This window comes from Protopterus annectens, chromosome 6.part1 (genome assembly GCF_019279795.1).
Source record: "Protopterus annectens isolate FY-2018-M chromosome 6.part1, PAN1.0, whole genome shotgun sequence".
In the NCBI taxonomy this organism is placed as follows: Eukaryota; Metazoa; Chordata; order Ceratodontiformes; family Protopteridae; genus Protopterus; species Protopterus annectens.
The window spans coordinates 22523177-22542163 of record NC_056738.1 but is presented as its reverse complement, the minus strand read 5'-3'; the positions used below and the strand labels follow the sequence as shown (position 1 = coordinate 22542163).

The 18987-nt window shown below is 36.7% G+C and overlaps 1 protein-coding gene across 2 annotated transcripts in view; it reads left to right on the top strand.

Moving 5' to 3' along the window:
- LOC122805364 (mitogen-activated protein kinase kinase kinase kinase 2-like) overlaps positions 1 to 18987 on the top strand; it is a 1562336-nt gene that overhangs the window by 218096 nt on the left and 1325253 nt on the right. For both annotated transcript variants that reach the window (XM_044075456.1, XM_044075455.1), the window contains exon 2: positions 12030 to 12087. In XM_044075456.1, the coding sequence (XP_043931391.1) occupies positions 12030 to 12087 (58 nt within the window). The remainder of the gene's footprint in view (positions 1 to 12029; positions 12088 to 18987) is intronic.

Genomic DNA, 18987 nt, shown 5'->3' with positions numbered 1-18987 from the left:
GAAACAGTGGTACATAGCAATATCGTACACGTCCTTCATGTAGCCAAAACCAAACAAAATCATGAAACAAGGCATACGAATCCAAGAAATAAATGGCTCATCAGTCAGACAAAATAAAAATTGAATAATAACATTGCTATAAAGTTGTCTTTTAATCAAAACAAATGCCATAAAAACAGTGCATAGCAACATAGTGCAGAGCAATAGATCAGAGTCAGTGGTTCAAAGTCAGTTGTCACCTCTTTTGACACATTTATACGAGGAGCATGACAGTATTGAAATGCTAAGGTTTAAAATTTAAATGTTTGTGCTTTATACTACTTTACATTTTAAGTTGACCTAAATGTAGTATAAAAGATGTCTATGACATTTAAAGAAAAGTCACAAAATATTTGTTCTTGTAATTCTTGTAAATTAACAACACATTTAGCAAAGCAGGGGGTGAGAGGTCTGTCAATTCATCTTGGATTACAAAAAGATACTTTGAATAAAGGCCTGCAATTTAGCTACTTTTTTGGTTGCAGCTGTATAATTCCGTAGTATTCTGTAAAACAAGCTTGAAGGCGCACACAAATGAGGGCTGTTCAAGGAATAAAAGAAGCAGTCCTGTTACAGATGGTATATAAGATGACAGTGACTGACACTAATTCCATTATATGTCAATGGCATGGGAATACACCACTACTTCCTTATGTCTGGCATGACTCGTATAACGCAGACTTGAAATGAATTATGGAAAAGAGAAAGACTTGAAGAAAAATAAGATCATGTTGATATGTCAAGCCCCATTGGCATCCATTTTGCAGAAATACATATTAAAATTCTACAAGAAGCAGTCAATGTCTAGCTCAGAAAACAAAGATAGAGTGAAAAAATCTATGTTTTAAGTTCTAATGTGGAGTTTTCTATTGAATAAAATGATATGGCTTGTTGGGTTAGTTCGGTGTACTAGTCTCAAGAACAGCAAGGTGAAATATGTTACTGTAGCCATAATGTGCATGACTCAGAAAGGTACACTTCTCTGTAATCACTTATGATTCAGTAACAACTCTGCTACATTTCTGTAACATGAAAGCATGCAACACTGCAGTGGACTGTTTCTGCAGCCATACTAAATGCTAATGAGACATTCTGGGGAGAGGAGTCTGCTATTTAGCCATGTGTTCTCCCCTAGAGCTGCCTGCAGTAAACCACTTTCGCAGCTGAACGATTCAGGGAATTGCCAAGCAGTGTAAATTAATACTGCTTTAAACATTAACGAACACAGCTAAAAGGTCTTATTCATCCATCACAGAGATATGTTCAGAGGTGTGCATGTGCATATGTGTGGGGCTGCATGCATTAGTTTCTGCTTGGGTGGAAAGTCACAGTAGGAGGGTTAGGTGTGTATGTGTATGGGTGAAGGTGTGAATGTGTGTGAGTGCGATCATGGGGGGGGGGTTGTGTATGTGTCTGTATATATTTTATATGTATAACTATATATATATGTTTGAAAGTGTGAATGTGGGTGGATTGGATGGGGGCTGTCATACCTCTACACTCCTCTACACCAATGAGCAAATCCTGCTACATTGGGTTAGGGGAACACTAGCCAGCAGGGATAACTCTTGCCATTGTGCTTTAATGGAACTAAAACAAGATGTGGGTCATGGTGAAACATTTAATCCCCAGGGATAACTTTTTAACATTGTGTCTAAAAGGGGTTAGACAGTAGATATCAGAAATATTCTATATAATACGAATTAAAAGTATGTGTGCGTGTGTATGTATGTGATATACATAAATATAAATAAATAAATAAGTATATATATATATATATATATATATATATATATATATATATATATATATATATATATAGACAACAGGGGCACTCTTAAGTGCTGTCAAAAGCAGTAAAAAAAAAAAAAAAAAAAAAAAAAAAGATTTCAAACTCTGCATCCTTCCATCTCACATAGAAGACATTAGTCCTCTATGCCATATCCCAACACCAGGGAAACCATGAAGAAATATCAGTTAAAACTGAAGGGAAAAATTAAAGATTGGGGATCATGGAGTCGAACCCTGCACCCCTGACAGAGGAAACCGTAGCAGTAACTCACTGTGCTAATCCATAAGTCGGTGTACCAAGATTTTTATATAATTCTACAATATCTGCCATTACTCACAGACTGCAGCAGTTTCTGAATTAGGATGGAGAGGGACAGGGCACCTAATCTCAACCTTGCTAGCCTAGCTGTTTTATTACCGGTGGCATGGTCAGGTAGCAATGAAATATTCTTTTCAGAATGTAGCCTGCTAGAAGTAAATATTTCTAAATGTGTTGCATGTGTATGAATCTTCACCTTTATGCTATGTGTCTTCAGGAAAAAGCTAGTAATGTTCTAGCGACTAATCAGGGAACTTTGGTATTTTTATGTGTGTGGGGTATCTTTGGATATCTGTGACTCATATTTAAGTAAATAAAGTTTGTTTTATTCTAAGTCACTCAAGAAAACTAAATAAAATGTGCAGAAATTGTTTTGTAGAGTATATCTTCAACATATTTTAATTGACTTGGTTTTGTTATAATGAAGAAAAAGTGCTAATTGTGCAGATAAGTCTTGCAGATCAGTGATTTTAAAAGCAGGCACGACTTTGAATTCTAATAGGTAAATGTAAAATGCAAGTAGTTTTAATTAAATATTTTTCCTTTGATCTGAATGTTAAAAACAGGAGGTATAACATTGTCTGATGGCCTGAATATCCAAAATAACTTGAAAAATGTGTTTGGAATTTGCGCATGTTAATCCTGGGGACCAGTCTATATAAAACATTTAAAAAAGTGGACTTTGTTCATTGTTTTTTACCACTTTGGCGAGATGTCTTACCATCCAAAGACATTTTCTTCTTCACTGTGATTTTCTCAGACTAAACATAACATGCAGGGAAATTGTAGGTGTTCATTGTAAAAATTTGAAGTCTAGAAATAAATGGAAATATGTACCTTTATTTATTCATTTTTTAACTGTGAAAAAAGAAATATCTATTGTAATTATATGTGACTCCCTCATCCAGATCCTTGCATTAGAGACTTCTTGCCCTTTAGCCCTCTATTGTGATGTTTACTATCTGGATTTAATGGCGTGGCAATCAGTATTTGACTTTTTGTGAACCAACTCCTGTGACAAGGCTACTACAGTAGTTAGCATTTGAACTTCTGTTATCGACAAGTTTTCAGATGATATTAAACAATATTTTTTACTGGTTACTAATTATTTTCTTTGATATGTTTGTTTAAGAATGCTTTAATCTAAGTTTATTGATTAAGAATGATATTAAGGAGGTGATATATTGAGGTTTTGCACTTGTATAAATGTGTATGTTATTAATGTGTGATAGAAACTTAGTGAAGTTTGTATGGTCATTGTCCATAAGGGTATCAGATAAAAAAAATAAAATCTCATAGGTAAATATTAGGCTGTCTTCAGACTGTTACAAGTCTAGCTAATAGTCTGAGGTTAAAATCGAACTCTTTATCTTGTATTTGTGAAGTAAAGACCTTAACTGTTATGCTAACTCCACTTACCAAATGAAATTAAATTAATTAATTCACAGCATTTATTCATACTTTTGAATTTTACTAAGCTGACCAATAAAATCATTTACAATAAAATAAACTGTACAGGTATAAGAAAGTGTTATTATGACCCTTGTACAAGCCAGCATGTGTGCAACCGCAGGAGCCTTGGCAAAGAAAAGAAAACTGTGCTGACATAAAATACTTTGAGCTGCAGTCAGTTATACTGAAGTTCTGAACATTCTAATAAAAACAATTGAAATTTACCATGGAAGAACAATTACTGCTTATTAAGATGGTAATTCTCCATAAAGAATTGTTTGTCTTTTAATACCATCTCCACCAAAAAAATTATGAAGATAAATAATATTCTACTTAAATTTTTTTGGTATCCTAATAAATCAAGAGTTTCCTTTGTTTGGCACAGAAAAGGTTGGGATAATGGTGGAATAGGATTCCCTGATATGGAATTGTATGCTACTTTAACAGTTGTAAAAGTTATAGCATTGTATATAAATTCAACTTATGATTCAAAAGGGAAACAAATACAGCAAGAAATATTATTAGTAAATAATAAATATATTCTACTCAGTCATAAACAAATAGTCCCTAATAGTTTTATCTAGTAATTAAAAGATTTTTGCGTAAATGGAATTACACCCTCTTCTCAATTCCTTATTTAAATAACATAATTTCCTCTTTCCAAAAGTTTACATATTTTAACCATTTGCATTAAAGACTTAATATTTTCTGTGTTTCCAATTGCATATACAAATGACTGCTTAGAAACTTGTAACTTCAACAAAATGCTAGTATTGAAATAACAAAATAACTTAATTTATTGGAATCAATTCTTAAATGGTACTGATATATGTACTATTGAATATTTAAGGTCCAAATGGAATCAAGATTCTGAGAATGTGTTAATTTTGCAAATTTTATTTTATTTTATTTTATTTATTTATTTTACATTTGTTTACCGGGAAAGTCCAACTGGGCCAATGGCCTATTTTCAGCAGAGGCCCAGGGAGAAAAGCTCCAGTATAATAAAAATTACAAGAAGATAGAATAAATATAAGAAATAGAAACATGTTATAAAAAAATAACAACAATACAATTACAGTTATTCAATATCATTACATAGATCAAGAAAGCAGAATGTTATTGCCATAGGAAGTGTGTGTGTGTGTGTGTGTGTGTGTGTGTGTGTGTGTGTGTGTGTGTGTGTGTGTGTGTGTAAATGAGCATTATTTGCAGAACAAGACAAGCTGAACAGATTGGTAGCATGTGTAGTAAGAACGTTGATTAAACAACATGGCTAATCAATAGTTAGATATTTTGACATTGGTGGTACAACTACAAAAATAACACCTGACTATATTAATTCTGTACAGTTGCTTATTAGTCCTGTTTAGGCAAACAAATGGCTTATTTGTGAGTTATAATGTAAAGACCATATAGCCTGATGCATGAAGGGAGCGATGGACAGCAGAGGAGAAAGCTGGGGGAATAGTTAGATATACATTAGATTATAAAATGGCAGAGATAGTGAGGTTATTAGACCGAAGAAGTGAGACAAATGTAACATATGTACAATGAGAATATTGTGAATGGGCTGAGAAAAACTGAAGGTGACAGTATCCAAAGGGGTAATAAGAGGTAAAAAAAACTGTACTATAAGAATATTACGAGTGTGCTGAGGGAAAAAGAGTGACTGTACCCACTAAGATTAGCTAGGAGAATAGAGTTAGGTTGAGTTAGGTTGTGAGGTAATTGAGTCGAATTGAGTATTTAGAGACTTTGTGAAGACAGAGATCAGTAAGATACTTTAACCTAGATAAGAAATTGCTCCCCAGATTATTAGAATTCTTAATAAATATTGGTAATAATGCAATGAAACGTCATATTTGTCACAAATTTATAAAATTCTTAAGTTAGATTTCACATATTTGACAATTGATATTGGAACTACTCCTCAGAAATTAATAATGAAGACTTGTCTGAAGAAAAAATAAATAGAATAATATAAAAATCTACAAATAAAAACTACACCTTCATTATATTGGAAAATTTTAATTTGGAAATTCTTACACAGCACTTTTGTCACTCCTAACAAAATTACAATTATTCATAGATCAAATAGAATTAAATGTTGGAGCTGTGATTCTGAAATAATAGCTGATTGGACATGTATGGTATATTTGGAAAGAAATGAATAGCTTCATTCAAGCTCTATGTCAGATAGATGTAATATTTCTAAATCTTTAGTTTTATTTCATGCTCCGATTCCTGAGATAATTACAAAAACCCAAGTGCCTCTTCTTTGATCTATTCATTCTATAGACAGAAAAGTAATTACTAAAAACTGGAAAAGTAAAATTACAGTTTGCAGTAGTAAACTGCATACTATAAAGATGAGAACTTCTAAAAAAACTAATGTCTAACTAATGTCTTTTGGCTTTTCCTGGTTAGGGGTCGCCACAGCGGAGCTCTCAATTTGCTAATGATTGGCAGTGAATTTTTTACGGTGCAGAGTTGCCAGCCCGACAGCCAACCTTCAAAGATGGCACACCCATTCACGCACGCACCTACCTGCATGTCTTTAAACGTCACTCGACCGCAGGAAGGATACACAAACTCCACACAGAAGGCGCTCCAGCCAAGAATCGAACGGGAGAACCTCTTGCTGTGAGGCGACAATGCTAACTGCTGCACCACCGCAGCTACAAATTTATGTAACTCTTGGCTTAAACTTAAAGATTTGCTTGAAAAATATTAATTGTTGTTGATGTATAATTTTGATGTATTGATCAGCTGTGGACCTATGTAAATATTTGTTTGTTTTATAACTGATTTATTCATTTATTTATTTATTGTTTTAAAACCCCAGAACAGCAGTGGAATGCTTGCACACACACATGTTGGGCTTTGTGAGACACAGTTATCAAGTGATAGAAGATAGTCCTGCTATGATTGTAGGGTAGCTGTGTAGTGCATGTTATGTTACCACTGAGTTGATGTGTGAGTGCAGAATCCATGTTTGGATGCAAGTACAAGGCCTTGCCTCTTTCATACAATACTTTCTATTCGTTACACATTTTCATGTAAAATAACTTTGAGTACATTTGTGTACTTAAGCTATAATTTATGAGATTGTGTTGCTAAGGTATTGTGATGCAGGTTCAGATGTGCCCCAGACAGTATAATGCAAAAGTTGGTTGTTATTTAACCATTTCATAAAGTTAGGGATTTAATTTTGTTTCCTCTCACTTCCTAAGAGCATAGGCATCAGATTATCTAAACATGGGAGTTAGTGTATATAAAAGTAATTTACATAACAAACAGATCTCCCCTATACTTGTTCTGATAGCACTATTACGGTACCACAGAATGTTAGGATACTCTTCTGAAAACCCACTACTTTCTGTTGCAAAAGAAACCTAGTAGGATGTGCTGTACAGGAAATGTTACTCTTATTTCTGGTGGAAAAAATCCAATGTCTTCATCCTTAAATGCCTTCCCCATGTTGCATAGGGGATTAAAAAGAATTGTCAGCACCAATACATATAACAGTTTTTTTTCCAGTTTCCATTCTTTGTTGAGCAGAGGGATGGCTTTCAGATTTCTTTGCAAATTAACATAGCATATTGATTAACTTCTATAGTAGTAGTTGCCCTGATTTTGGGATGATTCAGATTATTTCCTTGTCAGCTGGGAAGGGAAAAATAAGACCTCCATGGACAGCCATCCTTCCCAGGTAGAAAAATCCAATCTCTAGTGGAAGCCAGAAGCTTGGCAGTGAACTTGTTCACCACCAATACTGGAGAAGGAGGCCATGGATAGTATTCTTTCACTGCTTGCAAAATAGACTAATCAAGGTAATATCATTGTACTAATGACTGCGGTGGTGGTGCTGCGGTAGCATTGTCGCCTCACAATAAGACACTGTCCGGTTCGATTCTCAGCTAGAGTGTCTTCTGCGTGGAGACATGCATGAATGGGCGTACCTTTGTTGAAGGTTGTGCGTCAGAGCTGGCAACTCGGCACATAAAAATCTACTGCCAGTCATTAGCGGACCGGAGTTCCACTGTGGCGACCCCTAACCCGGAAAAGCCGAAAGACACAACATCATTGTACTAATGCATCACTGACAAAAAATGGAAAATCATGAGCAGTTTGTGTAAACTTATCAGGAAAAAAACACTATGGATACTCCTGCCTCCTCTTCTATGACCTGACTTAGTTCAGTGTATTAGTTGCTTTGGGCCCTCTCTTATCCATTCTTGGGTCCTGAACATGGAAGAATAAGCATCTTTTATTAGATTCAAGAAAAAAGGATGAGTACAGAGACACTGGCTAAAACCCATTTAACATTTAGGGGCCCAGAAATAAAACAGTTTTAGAAATGCACAGTTTTAGGTCAGTTTGACTATTGAGCTCATTTGCAAACTGATAGTAGTAGCAGAAGCAGCAGGCGAAGGAGCAGAAGGAATAGCAGTATTAGTAGTAACGGAGAAATGAAAGGATGATATTAACTCTCATTTGGGTGACAAACACAAGATCTCCAGCATACGGTCCTGCTGCCACTGCCTGTAGCCCAGCAGGAGCATCTGGGCAGGTAGGAGTTGACTTCTCTCTTAAGAGATGTATCCTTTCAATCTACCCTGTTTTTATATGGGTGAATGTCTAGATTAATGTTTTTGGATTCAGCTGTACCCCATTTTTTAAGCAAAAAAAAAATGACACAGGAAAGGCATGGAAGTGGTAGGTTGGCATAATGGTTAAGGTGTTTACCTTAGAGATAAAAAGTACAGAGTTTGATTTTCTCATGAGGTAATTGGCTAGTCTTAAAATGGCCCACAGAGGCAGTTAGCTTTGTAATAATCTATGAACCTATGAACTTATTGGCAAAGTCATTAGCGATTTTTTTTCCATTAGCAGATCCTCTCTGTGAGAGATAGGAAGTTTACAGTTGTAGGCAAGTAACCGTGAGAAGTCTAAACCGTGTATGTTGGGAGCTGGATTGGATTACAGCCACTCAAGCTACAATAACAAGTGCAATGGTAAAGGGTACGAGAACAGTTTGGTTATGAAATATTCTCAAGAAAGTTGAATTATTGTGCCACTCATACATAACCACTGGGAAATTGTTTTGCATGAACATTTTTTAAGCGACAGGTTAGGCAGTAAACCTTGTGTTACTTATTCTAGAAACCTTAACATCAAGGCAAGATTAGAAGAAGCACCAAATATGATGGAAGAAATTATTTGACACCAGGAAGTGTGGAGCCTGCCTGCAGTTTGTATACGAGAGTCACGAATTTTTTGCCAACATTGTTAACTATAGGATTAAGTTCCACTCTCATTATGATTGCAACATTGGGGGGGGGGGGGGGGTTGTATAGTTGGCATTCTGTGACTGTTCTAGTTTTTTATGTTGGAAAACTGAACTTAAATTAAGAGACAGAATGCAGGAGCATCTTTATTACATTAATGCCAGAAGGGATTACAATGCTTTTTTTAGGCACAAGTTGATTTGTGAAAATAACAAGATGTTTTATTTCTTTGTGTTTGAATAAATAGTACAGAACCACAGGGTGGACCCTGGGAGCACACCTTAAAGTACACCTTAAAGTACAGTAAACTCAGTTAACCGGAAATTCCAAGCAACCAGAAATAAAATCTAAGAAATACAGTACAATTTTCATGTGCTGCACTTTCTGCCCCCCCCCCCCATGCAGAAACATACCATATGTTTTTAGAGTCTGAGTTTTGAAAAAGAAGATAGGAATAAATTCCCTCTCCCCAACCTAAGAACAAGTCAAACCAAATAAATAGTATAGGGTACAGTATTAGTCAGGCATATTTTTAATAGTAACTTTCAAGCAACCAGAAACTACAGTTATCTAGCATCTACCAATCCCCATGGGTGCCGGTGAACTGAGAGTTTACTGTATCGGGAACTCTTGTGGCAGCTAAGGCTAAATGCAAATGAACCCCCAGGGTTGAATGACACAATTTCCTTGCAAAGTGCTTTAATACAGTGGGCTGCTAAATTATAGATTGTTTTCATGTTTTCTTTTTTAAATGTTTTAGATCAGTTTTACATTGGTGTATATGTTTTGAGTAGTCACAAGAAGACTTGATGTTACTGAACTGCAGGTTTTAAAACATTTTGTACAAGTTCTTTAATTGTTAATTTATTAATTAACTGATTTGTAATTTAAACAGTTACATGAACTTCTTCTGGTTTTTCCCGGTTAGGGGTCACCACAGCGGACCACCTGCCCACTCATGATTGGCATTGGAGTTTTTACAGTGTTAAGTTGCCAGCCTGGTGCCCAACCTTCCACAGAAGGCACACACATGCATGCACTCACGCCTAAGTGTCCAATCCACGTAGCGTATGTCTTTGGGATGTGGGAGGAAACTGGAGCACCGAGGAAACCCACGCGACCACAGGGAGGACATGCTGACTCCACACAGAAGGCACCCCAGCCAAGGATCGAACCGGAGAACCTCTTGCTGTGACGTGGCAATAGTAACCCCTGCACCACCACTGCCACCCTTAAACAGTTACATGAACAATTATACCTATTTAAGGTATTATGAGAGGTTTGTATCCACTTCTGATGAAGTACATGAAGGACTATAAGCGCTTAACTGGAGTACAGACTGGATTTATGTTAAAATAAAGCCTGATTTTACTTGTTCCTGTTTGTATCCATCATTTCTGAGGAGATGGGTGGTTAGACAGATTTTGGTTACAAGTTTTACATTATGCTGTCTTTGTCCCAGTTTTCAGGTTCATGGAATGCATGTATGGAAAAAAGCAAAGGGTATTGCATTGTAATAAGAAATGTAGGATGCAAATACGAATGTTGCAGAACACTCATTTGGGTAGAAGAGGGAAAGATAGTAAGGTTCATGAGTAGCTACTATTCACTGGGCATGTAGTCCAGAAGACCATTAAAGAGCCTAGCCCAAGTATTAATTGCCCTAAAGCATTGTCTGGTTAAGTAACTTGCTGAAGGTCGAACTGTAGGGAAATGAGCATAGAAAGATTAAAATCCTGTACCCTTAGAGCAGAAAGCAGACCTTTAACAAGTCAGAGCTTTATTCCTCTGTGCTATTTCAGACCCTGAGGAAATAGAGTGGGATGAGGCCAAGCAGAAGTTTGGACTGCAGTTTAGAGGGTGTCTTTGCTACCAGGCATTGAAATCCGAGTGTAATCAAAGATAAAAGGATAAGGGAGTGCTAAGTGAAAGACTAGCTCTGATAGAGTTTTTTTAGATGAGTCCAGAACAGAAGGTGATGTTACAAAATAAATAATTTAGTACGGAATATATAATATTGCATTGTAACTGTAAAAGTCAATCAGATGAGATTTGAAAATTTTGGGAAGAGAGACTGGAAAGGCCATTTACAAAAGAACAATGGGAGGATATCCATATATCTCCCAAGTATGTAACAAAGTTCAGAAGGTTTATGATTTTTGGTTGGAAGTGTTCAAGTAGATAACTTTATATCTCAAGCAGACTTGAGAGAATTTTTTCCTCAGGTAGATGGGAAATGATAGGGGTGTGACAGGAAGTAGAGAGATAACTGAGAACTTGTTTTGGGGAGTGTTATGAGTCGGCAGATTTTAAAAATTTCCTGCAGAGTACTTTTGTCATACATGTTGGGGGAGCAAATTGATGCAACTAAGGAAATTATTGTTTTGAACTGGGAGAAAGGATCTGAGTTGCCCAGACATGGTAAGGACTTACTGAGTTAGATGCTTTTGGCTGCCAAAAAGCAATTACTAGAAAATGTAAATTAAAATGTAAACCAGCTATAATTGAAGTACTGGGCATTGTAGAGGAGATAAAAGAATTGGAGGTGGGATCTTAGAAAAAAAGGAAGGAGCAAATTACTTAAAAATAAATGACATTACTGGGAACAATTAATTTAGAATAATGTTCAGGAAGGCTGGAAATGAGCAATTTATGTGATGGAGTGTGTGATCATTTCTAAAAAGAAAATGCATGAAAATGTCTCTATGGTTTGTTTTCTTTTCTTTAAATGTATTTACGCCTATATCATTATGTAAATTGTGATTTAATAAAGATATTAAAAAATGAAGGAGCTTTATCCTTTCAGTGGTGACTGCAGTTGTACCAGTAGTAGTAGTAAGTCTCTTGATTCTTTGGAATGGAGTGACATCCTTCTGTAACTTAATAGTTAAAAATAAAGAGTAGACTTAGCATCGGCAAGTCAGCTATGTAAACGAGAGAGAGAGAGAGGGTGACAGCCAGACAGAGTGAATGAAGTGAAGCAAATGAGTAAGCTAGATTGATGATGAGGATGTAAAATTACACATCATAATTAAAATGACAGTAATTCTGTCTTATAATTATTTAACAGTAAGAGTTTCTACAGCGGTATGATGTACATAGTTACCCTTATCTTTTCCTTTTTTTCTCCTCAGGCCCGTTTCACAAAGACATCAGACTTGGCAGCCATTAAAATTGTGAAGCTGGACCCAGGTAAGACTAATGTCTGGCAGAGTGTGTTGGTCTTTGTGCATGCATATTGATCCTACCTGTACTTTCATCATTCTTACTGATTATCCCATTAACATTACTGCTTCTTACTGTGCTTGTCATAAAGTGATAGTGTCTGTGTGCCTTGGAACTTTGCCTCTTTTCTTTTTCGCCCATTATCTAAAGGTTCATATGTTTATAATAAACTTGTGATGATGTCAGCCATTTTAGCCTTAGCCAGCAGTCCCATAGAGGATCAACCCTTGAAGGTTAGCTAATAGTTCACAGGACGATGGTAGCAGGTGGAGTTAGTTTTGGAGATAGTTGAAATATTTTCAGCTTGTACTGTAATAAAAGGAAGGAGAATAAGGAAAATGTGAAGAAAAGGAAGGAAAAGCAAAGCAGAAAGGGAATCGGGACAATTGGAATATGATACTGTTAGCTTGGCATAGTTTGAAGTTTGTAGCTAGTGACTCCTAGGATGAATGTGGGGAACTCCATCCATTTATCTGACTGAAGTTCAAACGTTTTAAGGTTTGACACCGTCTAATATGTAGAAGATGCTTGTTCCATAAGTCATGCAAGTGCTGGGTCAAAGACTCAGTATCAACAAGTCCTGATTCAAAATGTTGGCATTGAACTATGTCATCAAAATTGGTATTAACTGAATAGTTTTCCTTTTCATTGAAAATGTCACTGCGTGCAGAGCTAACATAGCTCAAAAGGCAAAGCACAGATCAATTCACAGGAATGTGTTGGTCACAGAAAATAAGGACGTGTTTTTTATTCTATCTAAATAAGAACATTTCTGTAAACCTTGTTTTTTTGTTATATTGTGTTTTGTTTGTTTTGTTTTTGTGGTCTTAAAATACTGGGTTCTTTCTAGTTGGGAGAGTTATTTAGAACTGTAAATGCCAAACAGAGAATTAACTTCTATGGTGGGGAGAATGAGGGCAGAGTAAAGTAGGTTTAGGATGGAGTGAGATGTGGGGCAACAACCCACATCAGATGATATGTGAAAGGTTGACAGATTTTCTGACAGTTTGGAGATGTGCTGATAATGCAAGACTACTGTATCAGGAAGTATTCTGATATTGGAGAGGAGCATTAATCTTACCAGAGGTAACTGCAACATTTCTCTGCATTTAGGAGGAGAACGTAAATCAAAAGTAGTTATTACTATGATCTTAGTCACTTTTAACTGTTGCATTGTTTGGAACAAAATTTGGGTATGTTGCATACTTTATATATGGTAAGAATTGTGTGTGATGTTTTTGATTGGTGTTAACATTTTTTGTTATTTCTTATGTAACTTTAATTTTGAAATTTTGCTTCCTAGGCCACTTCTGTAAACTAGCTGTGACTAGCTGTAATTTCCTGGTTAGCAAAGATGTATCAGAATCTTAACTAGGGTGAGGCAAAGGGAGCAGCTGTCCGTGGTGCAGGCTGTTAGGGAAGATGATTGGCAGGTGCTGATGGAATATGAGTGCAGTACTAGCATTGATTTATGAAGCCACAAAGATATTGCTGCCTCATAAATGAATTCTGATACTGCATTCATGGTTATGGCTGAAGCTGAATGTATGGTAGTAACTATTACAACAAGGTAGTTTGTTATAGCTGTAGCCAGCAACCAAAAGGAGCATAAAATACTTTTTTCTCCTCAACTGTTGAGGGGGTATCAGTTTGAGGAACTGCCCAGGTTGCCAAATGACCTAGATACAGTTCTGAAATAAATGGTAAGTAAAACAGGGAGTGATGCATGCATTCTGGTTCAGCAAGACTCAAAACAACATGCAGCAAACATGGAGTGACAATGACGTAAGAAAAAGTTAACTGTGCTGGCATAGTTTTACTGCCTACATACTTCTGCTGTGAAGTCATCACAAAGATGTTCATTACAGCAGGCTTGCATCACCACAACTGTAGTTGAAACTATTTAGATCAGTGCATCCTCCACTTGGCTTGACAGGAAATGGTATACAAGAAACAAATGGTGCTGTTATAACCCCTTCTTTATGGGCAATGAGTTATCTGTGAATCTTATAGCAGTGCCATTTTGCTGGATATTGATGTGTTTTTTCTACACATTTCTTCTTTTAATTTAAAATTGCAGTTCAACTTCCCCAGCGCTCTTATTAACTTAGTGCAGTTAGTGTACTGAAGAAACAATTACCCTACACTATAAAACAAAATGACTCTGAAATAAACCTAGAAATAGCATGCTAATTGCAAGTATGCCATCGTATCTTCTTTCATTCCTTCTGCCACATAGTAAGATGTCATGCTAGTCTATGACTTTGTTCTTGTGTGGTATAATCCATGACATTTGCCTAGATGCTGCTGTAGCCAGTCACACTACAGTTAGCAGCAATTGTCAAACAGAACAGACATGCTTTGAGCTGGGACACTTGTCTTTCCTCAAGCTTTCATAGTTTTCAGAATTGAAGCAGAAAAGAGAGGAAGCCAAAGGGTGAAATCCTCCTTTAAATGTAGTGGTAATTTTATATAAAAGATATGTATATAATGAAATAGCCTGAACAACATTGGCATTGATAAACCTGTTCTTAGCATTTCTATCTCTATTACTCTTCCTCCCCTTTTCACTAGTATTGGTTTAATGCTCCACTCGGGGCACAGCCTCATTATCATCTACCTGTGAGCTATAATCTAATAGAGTGTAAGTTGTGAATGTCTTACTGATTGTGCATATAATTTAATTTCTCTTATGTAATGAAATTTGTATCTCACTATGGAGCTTTTCTCCCCGGGTCTCCACTGGGCCACTAAGCTCAGCTGGACTAACCCGGTCAACAAATGTAAAATAAATAAATAAATTTTCAGTCGGGCTGTCAGACTAGTCCTTTCTGGGTGGAATCAATATTATTTTTGTAATTAGAAGTTTTCATACAAGAAAAAAAGTACTCTCCACTATTTTAACATACAAGACAGGTAGCAACACAACAGACTTGATGTTTTCTATTCGGAGTATATAGAGTTCTTTGTAAGTGGAGTTAATGCTTCCTATTTAATGTAATTTGTTTCCATGTTGGATTTTCTACATAAACAATGGTAATTGCTAACAGTGATTGCAGAAAGTAAGTCATCAAACACTGGTACTACTCAGTAGGTGGACATAGGTTTCCTGCTGGCACTGAAAATGCCTCAACAAAAATCTAGCAGTACTGTAAATAGCATGAAGACTGCAGAGACAAACTTTAACACATCACACCATTCTGTTACCTGTTGTGATGTACTTGTATGTGCAGTAAGGCATTCATACCTCTCAACTGTCTAGATTTTCGCAAAATGTCCATAGGTTCATAGGTTGGTACTAGGCTATCGGCCCTAGGGCCTATACAAGCCAAGCCATAACAATTCCCTAGATATTTCTTTCCACAATATTTACTTCCCTGGACCCCTGTCTAGCAGGATGACTGACATGATCCCTGGGGTGAATTTCCTATCTCTCATCCAATCATCAAGGTTCCTTTTGAAGAGGGCCAAGGGGGTGCTCTGCTTAAAATGTATGGGCAGTCTATTCCGGAGTATGGGGAGTCTCTGGGTCAGGAACCTATCCCTTCAGCATGTTTTGTTCATTGTGATGACCAGGTTTAGACCCCTGGAGTGTGTGGCTCTGAGGGATTGGGATTTCTTTAAGTGGAGCATGTCCAGCAGCTCAGGGTTTGACATGGCCTTGTTTGTTAAGCAGAGATCGCTTCTGAGTAGACAATATGTCACAGAGTATAGCTGGAGTTTTTTTAGATGGTCAGCATATGGCATCTGCTTTAGGCCTGTGATTCTTTTAGTGAGGTATTTCTGTGGCCTTTCCAGCTGTTGGAGATGTCTTGTGATGTACATACCAAACGGGGCATTATACTCTATAATGGGTCTAATGAGGGATGAGTACAATGGGATAATGACCTCCTTTTTTTCCTGGATGAAATGCCCTTAGTGATGAGGTGTGCCACATAGAAGGATATCCTGACTGTTGTGGCGATTTGGTTATCGAAGGTGAGACCACCATCCACCTGTGTCCCCAAGTCTCTCATCACACTTTCGATGTTTAGTGTACTGCTACCTATGTGGTAATATATGGGTACATGTTTTTTTCAAAGGGGATAACTATACATTTCTTGGCATTAAGCTTGAGCCCATGGCTCCGGCACCAGGCATCTGTTTCTGTAAGGCCCTTTGGTAGAATAGCCACATCATTTGCGTATTCAATAATGTCTCCCGGTTTGCAGTTACCTGCGAACTTTGTTAGCCAGAGTTCCTTAGTGTTGGCCTGTACGTCAGAGAAGTAGATGCCAAACAAGAGTGGTCCCAGGACTGAACCCTGAGGTAACTCCACCCCAGATTTTTGCTTCCTAATTTTGGTTTGTTCCTCATAAAATCTGTAGTTTTTTGGCAAATCGTTGGGATGATCTGAGGACGGAAGTCACCAAATAATGACATACATATGAGTTTCAGATTTCAAATCCTTCAGAAAATGTATGTTAACACAAACCCCGTTTCCTCTAGCAACTTTCTAAGTTTATAAGAGCAATATTTAATATCTGTTCCTATTTTTGTGCCTTTGTTCCCCTCATTTTGTCAGGTTTTATCCAGATTTCTTGCACTAAGAGGTTGAGAGGTATGAAGGCATTAGAGGGTATGTATGGTACAGATATTACTATATACCACTGGGTATGTACCTTACAATCCATATCATATGGTAATACCTGTACCATGCATTCTATGCCCCTTATTGCACTGTGTGTGGGTGTGTGTATATATATATATATATATATATATATATATATATATATATACTTTTTTTTTTTTCAGTTATAACTTTATGATTAGCATTTTGTATATGATAATATGGTTGTAATGTATTTTTATGTAAAGAAGTGTACCTCTGTGTATTTTACCTGATTGTTGCGCACATTTATAACTGTTTAACTGTATGGAATATGGTCATGAAATGTTTAGGGTGGCCATTTTAGAGATTCTTGTGTCTAACTGCTATGCACCATCAGTAAAAAAACAAAAGTCTGGTAGCACCAATAAACGCAAACTTGTTTTGCAGACTTGTAACGCAAAAGATAAAAAAAACACATACACTATAGTATAGTCGCTTGAATTTTAAAGAGATATTTAGAGCTTTCAGATGTTATAACAGTGGACTTCAGAATAACAATACAACTTGTCCAAAGCATGTAAACACATTAACTCACAAGTCACATGACCAAAAAAAAAACTAATCAAATTTATCTTAATCTGTTCCATTTGTTAATAAAACACTAGAGATAGTACACCAGGTCTTAGTGATTATCTTTCTATCAGTCTACAATTACAGTTGCCAGTATAGTTCCCTGTTCAGCAATTTATGAATTTGATTGGATTGTTTAGCCATGTGACTGTCACTGGTTTATGAATCCTTAAACTCAACCGTCTGCCCCCAAGAAACCTGAAAGATGTTATAAGTCCCAGAGTCCTTCAAATTGTTGTATAGTACCCCCTCATCAGACTCTGCTGTTATTTCCCTGGAAACTGTTAAGGATATTGAACTCCTGCCTTTTACCAATGCCTTCTCTAATGATAAGAATAATGGTACTTTTGATAGGTATGGATAAAAGGTTTACCTGATTCTGAAAACAAGTCTTCTGCTATTTCTGTATTAAATTCTGTCACTCAGGTAGCTAATCATTTTATTAAACGCAGATATGATGCAGTTGATGCCTCCTCTAGAGGAGCCACTACAGTTTTCATTTTGAGGGGATTTTCCAGGCTTGGGCGTCAATCTCCTCCTGGGGATGTTAAATCCAATATTTTAAACCTATATCTGGATAGGTGCACTGTTTTTGGTCTTCCTGTTGCTGACATTTTCAAAAATCTTTAGGAGAGAGCTAATATTGTGCAAGATTTTAAGCAAATCCGGTTCTCTCTTGTACCCACATTTCAGAGAAATTACCTTCTGATGCTGGTCTCTTTTTCACAAAGAGCAAAAGGCCCCCAAAAGGGTAAAAGATATTCAAAAAAGAAGTCTCAACATGAATAAGGTAGGTGTTTAAGGGGTCTAAACATCCTTTCCTAACAGATCAGCCTCCTTGTGACTGTCTGTCTTTGTTTCCCCCCTCTTTCCCCACCTTGGTCTACCCCTTATCGTTCTTACAAGAAGGTTCCCTATCCCTTCCAGTTTGGGAAATAAACACCACAGACAAATGGGTTCTCCCAGTAATTCAAAGCAGTTACAGGATGTCATGGCTTTCTCTTGCACACAGATCAGGTATTCTTCCAGTTCCATTAAACCAGCTCCGCTTAATCCCTCCAATTGTACAGGAGTTGTTTCTTCAGGATACAAAATAATCAATTTTTCCTCTTCAGCATGGAATGTGTTTCTATTCAAAACATTTCCTTGTTTTCAGAAAATGGGAAAATTGAGAACTGTGCTGGAGTTGTCCTTCTCAACTTATTTCTTAGTGTTTCAAAATTCATAATGCTTACTTTCATCCTAGCCATGATTCTTCCTCAAGCATTCTTTGTAATCTTGGATACAAAGACAGCTTACCTTCATATCCCAATCCACCCAGTTCACAAGAAGTTTTTTAAGGTTTTCTGACTTACAGTATCACTTTTTAGGTTTTGTGCTTTACCCTTTGGTCTTTCTACTGCCCCAAAAGTATTCATAACATGCCTAGCTCCTGTTATTGCTTTCTGCAGACTTCAGGGAGTCCAGATTTTCCCTTACTTAGAAGACCTACTCCTTCAGGCTCCTACAAGCGAAATGCTCCTTGTGGACCAAGTTTTACAAAAAATCTGCTTCACTGTGAGGGAGACACCATAAACCTCAAGAAATCCAATTTGGTTCCCTCTAAAGATCTAGTGCAAGCTGAACTCTGTCACTGATGGCCTTTC